Source organism: Apodemus sylvaticus, chromosome 5, assembly GCF_947179515.1.
Source record: "Apodemus sylvaticus chromosome 5, mApoSyl1.1, whole genome shotgun sequence".
NCBI classification, from domain to species: Eukaryota; Metazoa; Chordata; class Mammalia; order Rodentia; family Muridae; genus Apodemus; species Apodemus sylvaticus.
The window spans coordinates 108,518,386-108,534,128 of NC_067476.1; the positions used below are offsets into that span (position 1 = coordinate 108,518,386).

The 15,743-nt window shown below is 43.9% G+C and overlaps 2 protein-coding genes across 2 annotated transcripts in view; one reads left to right on the forward strand and one right to left on the reverse strand.

The window, feature by feature from the left end:
- Shc4 (SHC adaptor protein 4) overlaps positions 1 to 15,743 on the reverse strand; it is a 90,435-nt gene that overhangs the window by 33,975 nt on the left and 40,717 nt on the right. The window contains exons 3-4 of the mRNA XM_052183480.1: positions 9,473 to 9,536; positions 7,302 to 7,421 (exon numbers count right to left, since the gene is read on the reverse strand). Coding sequence (XP_052039440.1) covers positions 7,302 to 7,421; positions 9,473 to 9,536 — 184 coding nt within the window. The remainder of the gene's footprint in view (positions 1 to 7,301; positions 7,422 to 9,472; positions 9,537 to 15,743) is intronic.
- Positions 1,547 to 3,273, forward strand: Eid1 (EP300 interacting inhibitor of differentiation 1). Its single transcript, XM_052183481.1, has one exon. It carries the CDS (start codon positions 1,667 to 1,669, stop codon positions 2,144 to 2,146), a length of 480 nt encoding a protein of 159 aa, XP_052039441.1. The 5' UTR covers positions 1,547 to 1,666; the 3' UTR covers positions 2,147 to 3,273.

Sequence of the window (15,743 nt, forward strand, 5' to 3'; positions counted from 1 at the left end):
GTACTTACATATAATAATAAATAAATCTTTTTAAAAAAAAGGGAAATGAAATAACTATGCTATTTATAATAGCCCTGGATTAGAAGCAATCCTGAAGGTGACTGTTGTGATATTCAAATAGTAGGCTGCTTACAATGTAACAACATGTTTGTAGTGTTTAAAAAATAAGTCAACACAAAGAATATATCAATACATTGTTTCATTTATCAAACCTGGCAAACTTTTTATTGAACTATTTGTTTAAAATCTGAATAGTGGTTATTCATGGGGCACAAGAAGAGAGAAGAGTGATTTTTCTGGGATCCACAAATGATGTTTTTTCTGCTGGGTAAACAAATATATTCAGCTTGTGATAATAAAGCCACACACATTATCTGTGCACTTTTCTGTATTAATATTTCAGTAAGAACAAAATCAACGTGCAAAAATCATATATCTATAACAGCTCATGAGAAACCGCATTTAATGGGTAAAGAGGAATATTTTATACAAATATGTTCAAGTATATAAAACTAGTAAGAATCATGTAACACTTTGGAGAAAAGTTTATTGAAGGATATAAAAAATGACCTTTGGCAAAAAATTATATAAGAGCCAGATGATAAAGAGGAATGCTAAGGAATATAGTCTCCTGGACAAGACAGGGTCATTGCATCTACGAATAATAAACTAAAGCTATGGAAAGATTTTAAAGATACAATCAGGGCTAGAGAAATGGCTCAGCAGTAAACAGCATCGCTGCTTACACTAAGAACTGGGGTTTAACTCCAAGCAATCACAGGGCAGTGTACAACTGTGACTTCATTTCTGGAGATCCAACGCCCTTTTGGCCTCTGCAGGCACAATGCACACACATGGCAAACAGACATTACAGACAGCAAACACCCTTACACACGAAAGAGAGATCAAGCTGATAAAACTTAAGTTTACTTATATTAATCCAAAAAAAACAACACGTGGCAAGGGTGTGGATAATCTCTCTCTCTCTCTCTCTCTCTCTCTCTCTCTCTCTCTCTCTCTCTCTCTCACACACACACACACACACACAATTTGTCTATGGTTAGGTCAACTTCAATAAATTTAGAAGAAAAACCCGAAAAGCTAAATTTTCACAGTGTACAGGACAGACTAGGAGGACGTGAAATGATGAGAGGTCATGGACACCCTGCTCACAGGGATGCTGGGGAGGCAGGGAGGTGGAGGAGAGAAGGCATCTGTGACAGAAGGCCAGGGCTTTCCAGCTAGACAAAGCAAGCACTTGGCAAGGAACTTAGAGCTGGTCTCCAGGTGGAAGGGGCAGACCCCGCGGAAGCATCCCGGGTCCTGGGTGTGTGTGAGGTTGGGGCGGGAGTCCGGGAAACATGGCGGGGAGTGGGGGGCAGAGCTCGCGCGCACGCGCCACACCCACCCGCAGACCAGGCGGTCTCCTCGCCAGCACACGCACGCCAAGCTGGCACGCGCACCACGCCCGCCTAACCCGTTTGCGCACGTGAAACGTGCTCCGCACGCGCACCACGCATGCCCACTCGCCTGCGTACGCACGCCTGCTTGCCTGCGCACGCGCGCGCGCCCCGTCTGCTCGCGCTCCACGCACGCGCACCACACCCGTTCGCGCGCCCGTCTCTGTAAAAGGTGATTTTTTTATCTTGGCTGAGCTGCTTCCACCATGGCGGAGATGGCAGAGCTTTGCGAGCTGTACGAAGAAAGCAACGAGCTGCAGATGGACGTGCTGCCCGGCGAGGGCGATATGGAGGTAGGCCGCGGGGCCCGCGGGCTGGCCCCGGAGGAGGGCCCCATGGAGGAGGAGGCCGGGCCGGCCGCCGCCCGCGCCCAGCGCGGCCTGTTCCCCGAGGCCGGCGCCGACCTGGAAGGCGACGAGTTTGATGATTGGGAAGACGACTACGACTTCCCTGAAGAGGAGCGCTGGAGCGGCGCGATGCACAGGGTGTCCGCCGCGCTGGAGGAAGCCAACAAGGTGTTCCTGAGAACGGCGCGAGCCGGCGATGCCCTGGATGGCGGCTTTCAGGCGCAGTGTGAGAAGAGCCCCTTCGACCAGCTAGCTTTTATCGAAGAGCTGTTTTCGCTGATGGTTGTCAATCGACTGACCGAAGAGCTCGGTTGTGATGAGATCATTGATCGAGAGTAAATGCTGACGAAAGAGGAGGAAACTACCTGAGAGGGAGAGAGTCAACATTCTGCTATTTTGGGGTTCATTCCAAATAGTTCTGTGCAAAAAATAAAAACACTTGGTTTTTGTTTCTCGGAATAGAAGACAGGACAGTGAATGACCATGCATTGTGGAAAAGGAGAATCGAGGAAGGAAGAGTGTTAAGCCTGAGAATCGCGAGGAGAAAAGACCAAATTGTTCCTGTTGAGTCTCACAGGGACTCAGCAAAAAGCTCTGAGGCTCTGGTTCAGACTGTTGATCGAGATGATTTTCCTTACATTGAAGAAGAGCTTTCTCGTGTTAAGCTTTTAAAGATGGTTTGGAGAGTAAAACGTGACTGCCAATACAAGAATCTAATTAAAGAATGGGGAAAATACACCCACAAGATATCTTTGATTTGAACTAAAAGGCTATTGGGAAAAAAAAAACTTTCCAAATTCTCTTTTGTGATTTATACACAAAAGCTAAATTTGAGGTTTAAGATTGAGTATTCATTAACCCCAGAAGGTAATCAAAGTGAATGTGTGTATAAATGTAGACGTGTTATCTTCATGTATGCTGTCATCTTAAAATGTGTTACAAAAGCTTCTGGAATTTTGACTGCACATGAATCTTCACGATTTATAAAGCTACTATGATCTCTAATTTGGAAAAAAAATCCATTGTAATGATTTTCAAAGTAAAGAAAAAACAGGATGTCTTTTTAAGGTTTTAAGTTCATGCATTAAATAAAATGTATGGGAAAGCCCAAAGACAAAAGTTTCTAATACCCTTTTATACTAGGGAAATTTTGCTTGCTGTTTTTTTACCTTGACAGATGGTAAGACTATAACTGAAGTCCATAGTGTAAGAACTGTTTGCAAAAATTGTCAAGTAAAAAGAAACCCTGCCTGTATCTATAAAAGATTTATGAGCTATTATGTTGTCAACTTTGAAGGTTTTAAACCTACCCAGAAGTCCACCTGGGTGTCTGATATTCATATTCTCTCTCTCCCTCTCTGCCTCTCTCCCTTTCTGCCTCTCTCCCCTCCCTTCCCTCCTTCTAATTATGCTTGTTAATCTTTATGCACCAGCATTGGCGATAATAAATTTTCTTGTTCTGTGTATTTTGCTTTGTCTAATAGCTTTGCATACATATTTTATACAGGATTCTCTTGCCGTGTGTGCCACTGCCTCCATCTTGACATTTAAACATCCAATGCTTACAATGTAAACCAGTTTCAAATACCCCAAAAAAATGGGTTCTGGGAAGCTAAAACAAATTTCAGGTTTTTCTGGAGGACTTAATGTGTTGCTGTGATTTATTTGGTGAAGATGCTAAAGTTCCTTGAGAAGAAAAATGATGTTATCAGCACTATGTCCCTGCTGATGCCTCCACGATAATCAGCACGGGACAGAGCTAAGACAGGGTAATCCTGGGTTTCAGTGGGATTGGTTGGTTGGTTTAACATTCTCTTTGTTGGGAGGCTGCTGAGGGGTTAAGTGGGTAAAGGTACCTTCTGCCATATGGCCAGGTCTGATGACCTGAGTTTGATCTCTGGGGTCCATGTGGTGGAGGGAGAGAGAGAACTCCCCCAAGATGGAGCCTGTTAGTAATCTTAGACCCTCACCTGAGATTTTAGTCACTTCTGTACCTCCAAAGCTCCTGTACATGATTTGCCCCAGTTACATGTGGTTTTATAGGTGCTAAAACATGAAAGGTGGGAAGTTAACTGAACATGGAGACTCGGTGGTATCTCGGGAAAGCTGTCACCCATGTTGTGGTGGGACTTTCTGATAGAGTAGCTAAAAATACTCCCGTGAGTAACCCCTCAGCCCTCCTCTTTACTCAAAGTGATTGCCTCACTAGTTGGACTTGGGGGGATCATTTATTTGATCTGTTACTGGTATTTACCTGCTATAGATCTTTGCTCACATCTCCACTGGGGAAATAATACAAATATACATAAATCTGAATGTGTTTGTGTTTGGGGACCAAAGTATATCTTGGAATGTAAGAGGAGAAGCCAGTTGGTATTCGTGTCTCTTATTCTGCATTTATTTGTGTGTCTGCGGAAGGTGCATGCCGCAGTAAGCAAAGGTCAAAGGATCACCTTCAAGAGTTAGCTCCCTCCTCCCACCATGCGGGCCCCGGGGATTAAGCCCAGGTCAGCCAGCTTCCTGGTAAGCTCTTTTACTCACTGGACCCTCTATTTATCTTTTGTTTTGTTGAGATAGGGTCTCACTGTGTAGCTCCAGCTGTCCTGGAACTAGACCGGGTTGGGCTCCTACTCAGAGTTCTGCCTCCTGCATGCTGGGATTAAAGGCGTGCCACCATGCCCGGCATCCTTTAAAGGCATTTTTATTGTAAGGTTTGTGTGTGTGTGTGTGTGTGTGTGTGTGTGTGTGTGTGTGTGCACTTCACATGCTCAAACCACGGCACACATGGAGTTCAGAAGACTTCTCTGAGAGTCTCTAAAACGCCCAGCTAGGGCAAGTTTTGGAGGAAGCCGCAGAGATGCAGCTTTTGTAAGCTCTGGTCCTTGCTGGGTGACACTCCCTGACCCTACCCCCACCCCCGCCCCAGGGCAGCTAACTGCCTTTTAGGTCATCCATGCACCTGTAAGTTACCCCTCATCTATTCTCCTGTAATTAGTCTCAACAAACTCACTGATCACTAAGCTAGATGTGGGTGGAACTGATTGGTCTGTCATCCCAGTGCCTTACAAGAGGTTAACAGATGTTTGTTAACATCTCCAGAGCAAAAGTCACTCAGCACTCAGACTGCTGTGGTTAAAGAAGGATAGTGGAGTGTACAAACAGACTAGATGATGCCTCACCACGTATGCACCACAGCCCCGCTGCTTTTACACTCCCTGGTTTAGCCTTCCCCATGGAAAGGGCCATTTAGGAGACAATTATTAGCTGGACATGGTGGTGCACGGCTTTGATCCCAGCACTTAGGGATCCCTGAGGTTAAGGCTAGTCTGATCTACATTGCAAGTTTCAGGACAGACTACATAAAGAGACCCTATCTCAAAAGCACAGAGAAAATGATTATTAGATTCTGCACATGAGACTGTCCCCTTACCTCCAGCTCTGACACAATGAGCAATTTGAGTAGCTCAATAAGATGTCATCCCTAAACACGGTGAGACCCCATGGCGCCATATGCAGGTAAAACCAGCACCACATTTGGCAGATACAGATACCTTGAAGTAAGGGTGGATGAATGGATGGATTTACTTGTATTGCATCTTCTACATTTCCTCCTCAAAGCTATCCTTCCTATAGGTATCACCTACACTTGGATAAATAATCAACACCCAACTAGACAGGACTCTTGAGTTGTTCCATATTTACCAGTGTCCTCTGAGGTATTTTTATACTGCTGAATGAGCAGTGTATTTTATCCTGGTTTTGAAGTTAGAAAAAAAATGAGATTGTTGACAATTTTACTTATGCTTTTGTCCTCCTGAGTGCTGGGTATGGATCTGGGGAAGCCTTGGAGGAAGAATGAGTGAGCAATGTTGGGCACTATTAGCAATATTGCCAGCATTGTGCTAAGTGATTTGTGTGCACTACCCCACTTAGCCCTCTAAATAACTTTATAATACAGCATTCATATCAAAAAAGCCTTGCAGTTAGGTACTGTGACCCACAGGTCACCGATAAGGAGACCTAAAGTGCAATGATGAAGGGTGACTGTCACCACGTGGCAATCCCCTATGAGGTCTCAAGCATCTTAAGTGCTTTGTCATTGACAGTGTGATTGAACCGTCCACTAGTCCACTCCCTATAATAAAAGTTATCCTCAGTAGCGTCATTACTGCATATTAAACACAGAGCAACATCAGGCTCCGACATGTATGAATAACCTGGCATGAGAGCCTTACACTAGTCCCCATACATGTTTAGCCCAGTGTCTGCGAATCTTTCACATTTGTTCAGTAGTGTGATTCTGTACTGAACAATGTTTACAGGCAAAGCCAGGCAGACCATGCATCATAAGCCATGAAAGGAGGAATTTGTATTTTCTGCACAAATTTCAGTTAGCTGCTTTTGTTTGGGACTATTCTTGGGCCAAGCTGTTTCCATCTTCAAGAGTTCAGCTGTAGCCAGGCGGTGGTGGCGCACACCTGTAATCCCAGCACTCTGGGAGGAAGAAGCAGGTGGATTTCTGAGTTCGAGGCCAGCCTGGTCTACAGAATGAGTTCCAGGATAGCCAGGGCTATACAGAGAAACCCTGTCTCGAAAAAAACCAAATCCAAAATAAATAAATAAATAAATAAATGAATGAATGAATGAATGAATGAATAAATAAATAAATAAATAAATAAATAAATAAATAAATAAGAGTTCAGCTGTAACCATTTGCAAAAGATCAGTTAACAAGACCGTTGATGTTACCTCACAAGGAGGGGCAAGGAGGGTCACAGGACCCTCAGGAGAGTATTCAGCCACTCTTCCCAACCAGTTGAATGCAATTCTGCCCTAATTACATGTGACCTCTCATGCAATCAGAGAGTTCCCACCTCTCTAAGGTGGGAAGGACTGGGGAGGGGGCTCCATCTTCACAGCCACAGAAGAGCCATCATCCAGGCTGTGTGCAGACTTTTCAGTGTGACTGTTTTGAGGCCATCCCTACTCCTGCCTGTCACCCTTTGACCAATGTTTGGTAAGTGAGCCTCATAAACTTAGTAATTCCCCAGGGAACTTTGGTGAAACTGTACTTTGTCAGTGGGACCTTATGAGAAAGGGAGGCAAATCTACTCCCAGAGAAAATCCTCATAACATGATAACCCAATACGTAACCCAACACTACCTTTGCTATTTGCTTTTCATCTAACCCCAGTCCAGTGAACACACTGGGCATATTAATTGGCAAACAATATTAACTATGTCCTTTTATCCTTGGATCTTTATATAGAGCCAATTAGGAATAGTAGGTGGTTTTGTAGGCAGTTTAACTTCCCAGGAATGGTTAGTAACACTGTTAGAAATTCTAATTATTGTTGTGCATCTGTCTTGGGAAATTTCCCCTTTGTGGCTTATTAAATTGTAAGCACACTCTCTCCCGTTATTCTCTTTATTGTCCACAGATTTCCAGGAAAAACACATTGATATGCTAAACTGTAATCGCTGACTGTCTTACCTGATGATTGTCGAGGTTCATCAGGGTGAGGCTGCTTGTTGAAACAGTCAGTTTTATATTCATTCCTGAAAACTGAAGATTGCTTTTGCCAAGAACCGTTGTCAGGAACTTAACTGGAACCTTTAAAAATAACAAAATGCCACTATAAGTTATGAGTGTGTAACACCTCCTCTCTGGTTTATTTTACATGAACCAAAGGAGCTGAAATGGTTGAGTGGTAGGACTTGACCAAAGCTTGGTTCTTCATGTGGCACGAGGAAATGGAAGTGCACGTGTCAGAACCCACCACACCAACACACACTGCCTGAGAGGAACATCTTGGCACAGATTCAAGATGATGCTATGCTATGGACACTGTAGCATTTCACCAAACTTACAGTTTTCTGTTCTTATGAAAAATGGTTTGACTACAGAAAAGAAAAAAGACTCAATATTTTCCAACTGGCATTCCTTAGTATATAGGTATTGAATTAGTATGCCTTTGTGTCATATCATGCTACAGTGTTGGGTATGGAAGAAAATTGTTATTTGAGTCATTCACTTGAGTTTCATAAAATTTCATTAAGTGAATTTTGGCTTGAGATCAGGTCAAAATTTCCAACAATTTCTGAAATGGCCATAGCCATACCTCTGCCACTTGGTACTATGTATTTATATGACGTTCTCAGCATGGACATCACAAAATGCTGATCAAATCTGAAGAATGTATCAGATGGTCTAAATCCTGTATTATCAAATATCCAGCCCAAATTTAATTCATTAATATAAAAACAAATAAGCACGTTCTTCCCATTATTATGTAAATTCACTTTCACCATTGATAAATGTTTTTATAAATTACATGTGTACCAGACAATTTTTATTTTTTATTTATTATTGTCATAGTATATGTGTTTATGAGTGCAGGCATGTGCATGTCACATCACGTATGTGGAGGTAAAGGATGACTTTCAGGAGCTGGTTCTACTCCTCCACCAGGTGATCCAGGGACAGGATTTAAGTCATCAGGCTTTATTGCTGTTGTTTGTTTCTTTTTTTTTTTTAATGTACCAAGTGCTTTTACATCCTAAGTGATCTCTCCACCCCAGAGAATTGCTTTAAAATAAATCTGTGTATGACTTATTATCAATAAATGTTTGGTCGTATACTTATAACTCTAAAGCTGGCGTCATGTAAACTCTCAGGCTGGGGAGATAATTCAGCCTGGGAACATCCAAACCCCAAAACCCACATTCCACCCTTGGAACACACACAGATACACACATACACACACACACACACACACTCACTCACACACACACATACACGCATGCACGCACACGCATGCGCACACACATACATAGACACACACTCACACACTCACACACACACATACACACCACACACACATACATAGACACACACACTCACACACTCACGCACACACACACACACCACACACACACATACACACACACATGCACGCACACGCGCCCACACACACATACATAGACACACACACTCACACACTCACGCACACACACACACACTCACACACACACATACACGCATGCATGCACACGCATGCGCACACACATACATAGACACACACTCACACACTCACACACACACATACACACCACACACACATACATAGACACACACACTCACACACTCACGCACACACACACACACCACACACACACATACACACACACATGCACGCACACGCGCCCACACACACATACATAGACACACACACTCACACACTCACGCACACACACACACATACATAGACACACACACACACTCACACACACACATACACACACACACACACAGAGGCTGGATGTGCCTGGAATTTTCACACTGGGAAGGCAGAGATAGATTTCTTGGATTCATTGGCCAGCTAGCCTAGCCTACTTGGCAAGTCCAAGCTAGTGAAAGACCCCATAAATAAATAATAAATGTATTTATTTATAAATAAATAAATGGCAAGGGAGACTGAGCCTCTACCACCACGAGCATACACATACAACACATTCAAATATGCACACAGGTACATAAAATTCTCAAGCACAAAATGGTTACAAATGAAAAAAATTAATGAAACACAGGAGTAGAATGATCACTCTGATACCATTGGTCAGAGATAAAGGGACAGAAAGCGAGCGTCTCCGGTAGATACTCACCTTTCGTTTCTTAATGGCTCCATGGGCCCCGGGGACAGCTTCACACAGGCGACTTATTGCTTCCCTAAAGACAGAAACCGTAGAGAGTCTTAATGTTCTGCCTGTAGTCTGTAAGTGATCAAGAACAGTATTCAAAGAGTGTACAGATGAGATCATGGCGTGGCTGACACATGGCTCTCTCTTAGCCCCACACTTCAAGGTGCTATGCCTGTTTTTTCTGTATTTCAAACCCTGAAAGAATTAGCAGCTCTCTGATACTGAAGAACTGTCTCACAGGGAGTCCTGTGATTTGCTTTATTGATCTTCTTATGCCCTTTGGACTTTCAGATTTATTTCATTGTGTTGCCGATTTTTAATAAGCAAGGGCAAACCATTCTTTTCTTTTCATACATCACAATTCTACCCTGAGCAAACTCTTTACCATGGCATTGTGAATAGAGGTCGTTCCATTTCACCACTAAAGGCAATTAAATATGAATGAAATCTGACAGTAGAGGAAGCTTATAAGGAAGGCATGGGCGAAGCACTGAACTTCAAGGTGGTCTCAAATGGCGCTCTGTTGACTCAGCTACTCCTGCAAGGCATCGAGCTTTCATGTAATTTCACAGAGCAGAAGAAAATCAATATCAAGTTCTCGCCTGTGCTTATTTCTGACCTTACTGTATACTGTACTTCCTGAGGAACGGGCACCACTATTAATAAATAAGAGTTGCCGGGTAATGGAGGAACTGAAGGAGTAGACACTCTCCTCCTCGGAGAGGCAATGGTGGTGAGGAGCTTCTGGTCCAGGACTGAGCATTCTTACCTGACAAGGCTTTCACTGTGTCACACCTGCCTGTTCACAACCACACGGAAAAGATCACTGTCCAAAGGGAACAAACCTCATCTACACGTTCATACAATGGTTATGATAGCTTTTTAGTATATTCTATGATAATTCAAAGACAGGGAGGGGTCCTCAGAGCAACACTGCAGACACGCTTCTAAAAACCCACAGTTGGGACAGGTTGGAGCTCTGTGTTCTAGAGAACACTCTGCAGAAGCAGGCAGAAATTCTAAAGATTCTACGTATAATTTCTTACAACATGTTCCAGCTCAGAATCTCTGTTTTTCTCTGAGTAAATGAAACTTTCCCCCAAGGCATTATCTTCTCCATCCATATAATTGCTTATGTTTCTAACTCGCCAAAGGAAAGCACTGTTCTTTGGTTTAGTTCATTCTCTTAGGAGGACATATTTATTGTTTCCCCAACATCCCAACCTTTATTCTCTGATTTAACAGAAGGATAATGCAGGAGGTTGGACTTTGTGTTTGTTTGTTTGTTTGATATTATAGTCATTTAAATGATCATTTAAATTGATGAGATTCTTATCATTGATCTAAGTTGACCTCTAGTACTGCAAAAATAACTCATGTAAGGTCCTCACTGGATTGATAGAATTCAATAGAGTATTATAAGAAATGAGAGACTGTCTGCTCCCCGGGAGCCAATGAGAGTGCTGGGTGGGTGGTTTGAAATAACAATAGAAACAGTGAGGGATGCTGATGCTGCTACATACAGTAACTGCTAATTAATGTTAGAAGCTGCTGCCTTTATATAATACCTTGCAGTTTCACAAAGTGCTTTCCCAAACACTCTGATTCTCATGCCTGTTCTAGCATATTCTAGTTAGATTAGCATTGGGAATCTGCCTTGAAGGGATGGCCCTCTCACAAGGCGAGTTATACTGGCAGAGTGGGCAGTGGAATGACAGACACAGAAGCAGGAGCAAAGACAGGAAGGCACCGGATACTGCAGGGAGCGCACACGAGCGACAGCGCTGGAGCCAGCTGTCGGACACTGCAGTGAACAGCCGCGCAGTTCCAAACACTTTGGTAAAGGCCAGAGAGCAAATATGTTACGTCTACTTCTAACAAAAAGCAGCCTAAGACAATACATAAACAAGTGAACTCACCTGTGTGCCAATAACATTTTATTTTTAGGAGTAAGGGCTGGACAGACCTGGCAGTTGAGCCAGCCAGAGCTGGCCGATGAGCTATAGTAGCCGTCCCTGAATCAATCCACTTACACAACACCAGAAAAGTTTAGTCTTAAAAAACAAAGCAGTGTGTGGTAGCTTCATATTCTAAGCACTCGGGAGACAGGAGGATTTTCAATTCTAGGCCAGCAAAACACTGTGTCAAATAACCAAAAGTGGGGTGTGTATGTGTGTTCATATTCATTCTGATTTTAAAACTGAAAACTAAAAACTGCAAGATACCTCATGCAAATTTAAATTAGCAAACAAGAAAATACAAAATCAGTTTTTATGAAAAATGAGAAATTTGAGTAACATATTTATCCATTGGTAAGGACATACCTTTGAAGGAGTAATTTGATAAAATGTGACAACTATTGGGCCTTTGAGATCACTCAGGAAAGACATTTACTGCCTAGCCTTATGTCCTTATCCCTGGGATGCACAGATTGGAAGTAGAGAACTGACTCCCAAGAGTGCACCATGGCAAGCAAGCCCCACACAAACACACAATAAATAATAATAAGTGTAAAACATTTTAAAATAGCAAATATAAAGTTTACCAGAAATTTAATGGGAGAGAAGATGATTGAAATAGTTAAATACTCTGTGAACATAACAAACACTTTCATTTTAGAGTAAAAACACTGACCCACAATTAAGTGACAGATGAAATGTAAAGGCGAGACACAGTGATTTGGGATGTTACATGTGCAAACTACAGAAATACTAGGAGGATTCTGTCGAAGGCTGTGCGGAAAAGGTAGACGGTCAAATCTGACATGCTGGTTATGTTCAGACACTCAAGTGTGACATGCTGGTTACATCCATCCTGTCCAAACTGTACTACTACAGAAAGCGCTTATGAAGTTATGTGGCTGTGCTTTCGGCCCAGCGCCTGGTCACTGAGACAGAAGGTTGGGAGTTCACAGTCAGCCTGGGCTACATAGCCACATTGTCTCCAAAACAAACAAACAAACAAACAAACAAACAAACAAACAAACAAATAACAAGCTTATAAACACTAATTTAGGTTGTTTGTTGGTGTTTGTGGCTTGTTGCTTATTATTTCTCTTTCTTTTATATGTTTATCATTTATTTTTTATGGGTATGTGTGTGCCTGGGTGTGTGTGTGTGTGTGTACCACATATGTGCAGAAGCTCACAGAGGTCAGGAGAAGGACGGCATCAGATCCTCTGGAAGTGGAGTTACAGACAGTTATGAGGTACCACGTGGGTGCTACGAACTGAACGCAGATCTTCTAAAAAAGCAGTCAGTGCTCTTAACCAGCTACGCCATCTCTCTAGCCTGGGGTCCTTACTTCTTGTTTCTGATTCTATTGTATCAGGCTCTGAATTCCTGACTCTCCAGAATGCTGGGTGAGTTAATGAACTGACTCCTTCGGCCAGGGTTGCTTTGCTGGTCCCTTTCTGCTCTGGTCTCTGCGTACATCAGCGGCTTCGGCCACCGAGACCATTTTGTAAAGAGGAATCTGAACTTGAACAAATTCAAAGTTTAGCATCTTCTAATGAGGCAGCAAATGATGGCAGAGGCAGGAAGCAGACCCGAACCCGCACTTAGCAGGGAGGGAGCAAGAGAAGGGCGCCTCCGGCTCGGGGACAAGGGCAGCGTGTGTCGGTTGTTCCTTCTTGCAAGTACCCCCAATGGAGAGATGGGGCCACACTGGGACAACCTTTGCAGCAGCAAGGCTGTGAGAAACTGGGAAGGGAAAATGGCTGCAGAGGTCTTCTCAGTACAGGCTGTCAGTCTCCCAGCCCTGACAGGAGCACGTGTGCAAGGGGCAGTCACGTGACAGTGGCCAGGTGAGTGCGAAGGTCTCTGGCTATCACTGTCCCCAAAAGAATAATGAGCCTCTGTCTGCACTTATAAGCTAGTTTTCAGGAACACTTCTCTGTGGATGTGTGTGATGATGGCACCTGTGGACAACTTGAGCACTCATGAGGCAGAGGCAGGGGAATTGCTGACAGTTCAAAGCCAGCCTGGGCTATTCTCTCTCTCTCTCTCTCTCTCTCTCTCTCTCTCTCTCTCTCTCTCTCTCTCTCTCTCACACACACACACACACACACACATACACACACACCACCCCTTGGATTTGAGACTCTAAAATGAACCATGGACTGTCTCTTCCAAAGCAGACCTGTTGTACAAACTATTCAATTTTAAAAGATCTGCTTCCCCTCCCTGGCCTCCCAGAAAACATTTTAGAAACTGCTTCCAAATAATCTCTCACGTGTCTGCTCTCTTTGCCGATATCTGTGTTGACTAACCCAGAATCCCAGTCACGGGATACAAAGGCGCCTGCCTTGGCTGCATTTTGTTGCCTTTTCCACAAAGATCTTTTCTGTCCCTGAGATAGGGACCAAGAAATTAACTGCAACACTGTCAAGGACGAGCATGATGACTCTTGTGACTTTGGGAGCCTCAGCCACACCCTGAGCCCAAGGCACCGGCAGCTGAGAGAACAGGAAGGGATGTCTCCCAAGGCCCAGAGGGCCAGACTTCATCACCAGCCTGCACACCCCAGCCAGCTTTGCCACACAGGCCTTTTGGAGTTGCTGGACACACACACACACACACACACACACAGAGAGAGAGAGAGAGAGAGAGAGAGAGAGAGAGAGAGAGAGAGAGAGAGAGAGACTGACTCTGACCACAGCATCAACAGTGGTCACTTTGTTCGTTGACCCTCCACGTGAGAGGGAAAGACAGTGGGCTGATGTAAGCAAACGAGAATGCAGCTGAAGGTTTACTGTTGAGACTGCAAAACCCCGCCCACACCAGAAGACAAAAAAAGAAATTTTGCCTATCTCTGCAAAGTCCAAACTAATCATCCAAACAAAGCCATCTTTCTTTCCAGACCCTGACCACTGCAGAACTTCAGTTAGTTTTTTCCCTGTGTCTTTAGCCCTTAAACAGTTGTCCTCCTGTGGCAGCCATGTTGCCTAGCAGTTTCCCTCCCCGCCTTTCAAGTTTGGGAGACAGCAGCACAGTCCCAGACACCGAAGCGCAGCGTGTTATGTGGGGGAGGTGCCCCCAGGAAAGCTTTTGCCTGGTGAAAATGTAAATAAGAAATCCAGAAGTTTGGGGAACCCAGGTAATGAGTCCAGTAGGAATCAAGATTCTTCACTTTCTCTGCAGAGAGAGACGATGTCTACTCTCCCCTGCCCTCCTCAAGTTTGTCCAGGCGAACAGACATGCGACTCAAATTTCAATCATAGCAAAAGGCTTTCCAGGTTATTGTCAAAAATGCTCAAGAGAAATAGAATTGCCTGTAATTCCCAGGGGGCATTCCCTGCCTTTGCTTGCCCTGTGAATCCCTAAACAAACAAACAAGCAAACAAAAAAACTGGCTGGCTCCAGACAGCAGCAGCTGCCTTCTGTGCAACACTAGCATCCTTGCCTCCTTAAGCTATAGGGATCGTCTTGGGGAAATCTTTCCCGACAAAACATCAAGACTCGGTGACCTATGTGTTCATTTTTTCTCAGCTTGGCGAAAAGAAAGACTGCGTGTGAAAAGCCCTCAGATAGGACACTTTAGACCCAAGCTCGCCTTCATGGTGATAAGAACACAATGGTTGCAGTCAGGGACGCAGACCGGGAACAGTGGAAGGTTTCACACTCCCTCTGAGCTGTTATCAACGGGCATCGCGTGCGAGCGCCCAAGGAAGGTACACCGAGCTCTTAAAATACACCCTTTCACTTTAGAAACTGGCTTCTCTAGTCTCAGCTCGGTCAAATAAAGCCTTTCAGTGTGCGCAGCATTTACTCACGCTGACTTTCCGCCCCACTCTGTCCGCTTCAATTGAATTATGCTTAAAATCTAACTCCAAAGCACTTGGGCAACCTGACCCAGCTCATTGTACGTGTCTCTGTCTACTCTGGGCTTTTCTTTGGGTTCCAATGCAAATGTGGACCCATGACTCACACTAGAACTTGGTGGAAAATGATTCTCTCCTAACACGTGTCCCCAAGGCTCTCAAACTAATAGAATAACTATGATTTCCGGCACCCTTTCACCATGATTTCTTGTAAGAGAGACATATGATTCAATATTTGAACACTTAGACCCACAAACTGGTGGCTCACAGAGTTTGCAAATACTTAAGCCTTGTGATCATGGAAATAAAGAAATAGGACTGGTTCTATTTCTAAACAAAAAAAAAAATGTCAATCCAAACGAGTTTCCCTTTACTTTGGGATATCCTGGGCTTCCTTAAAAGAAGTCTGCTTTA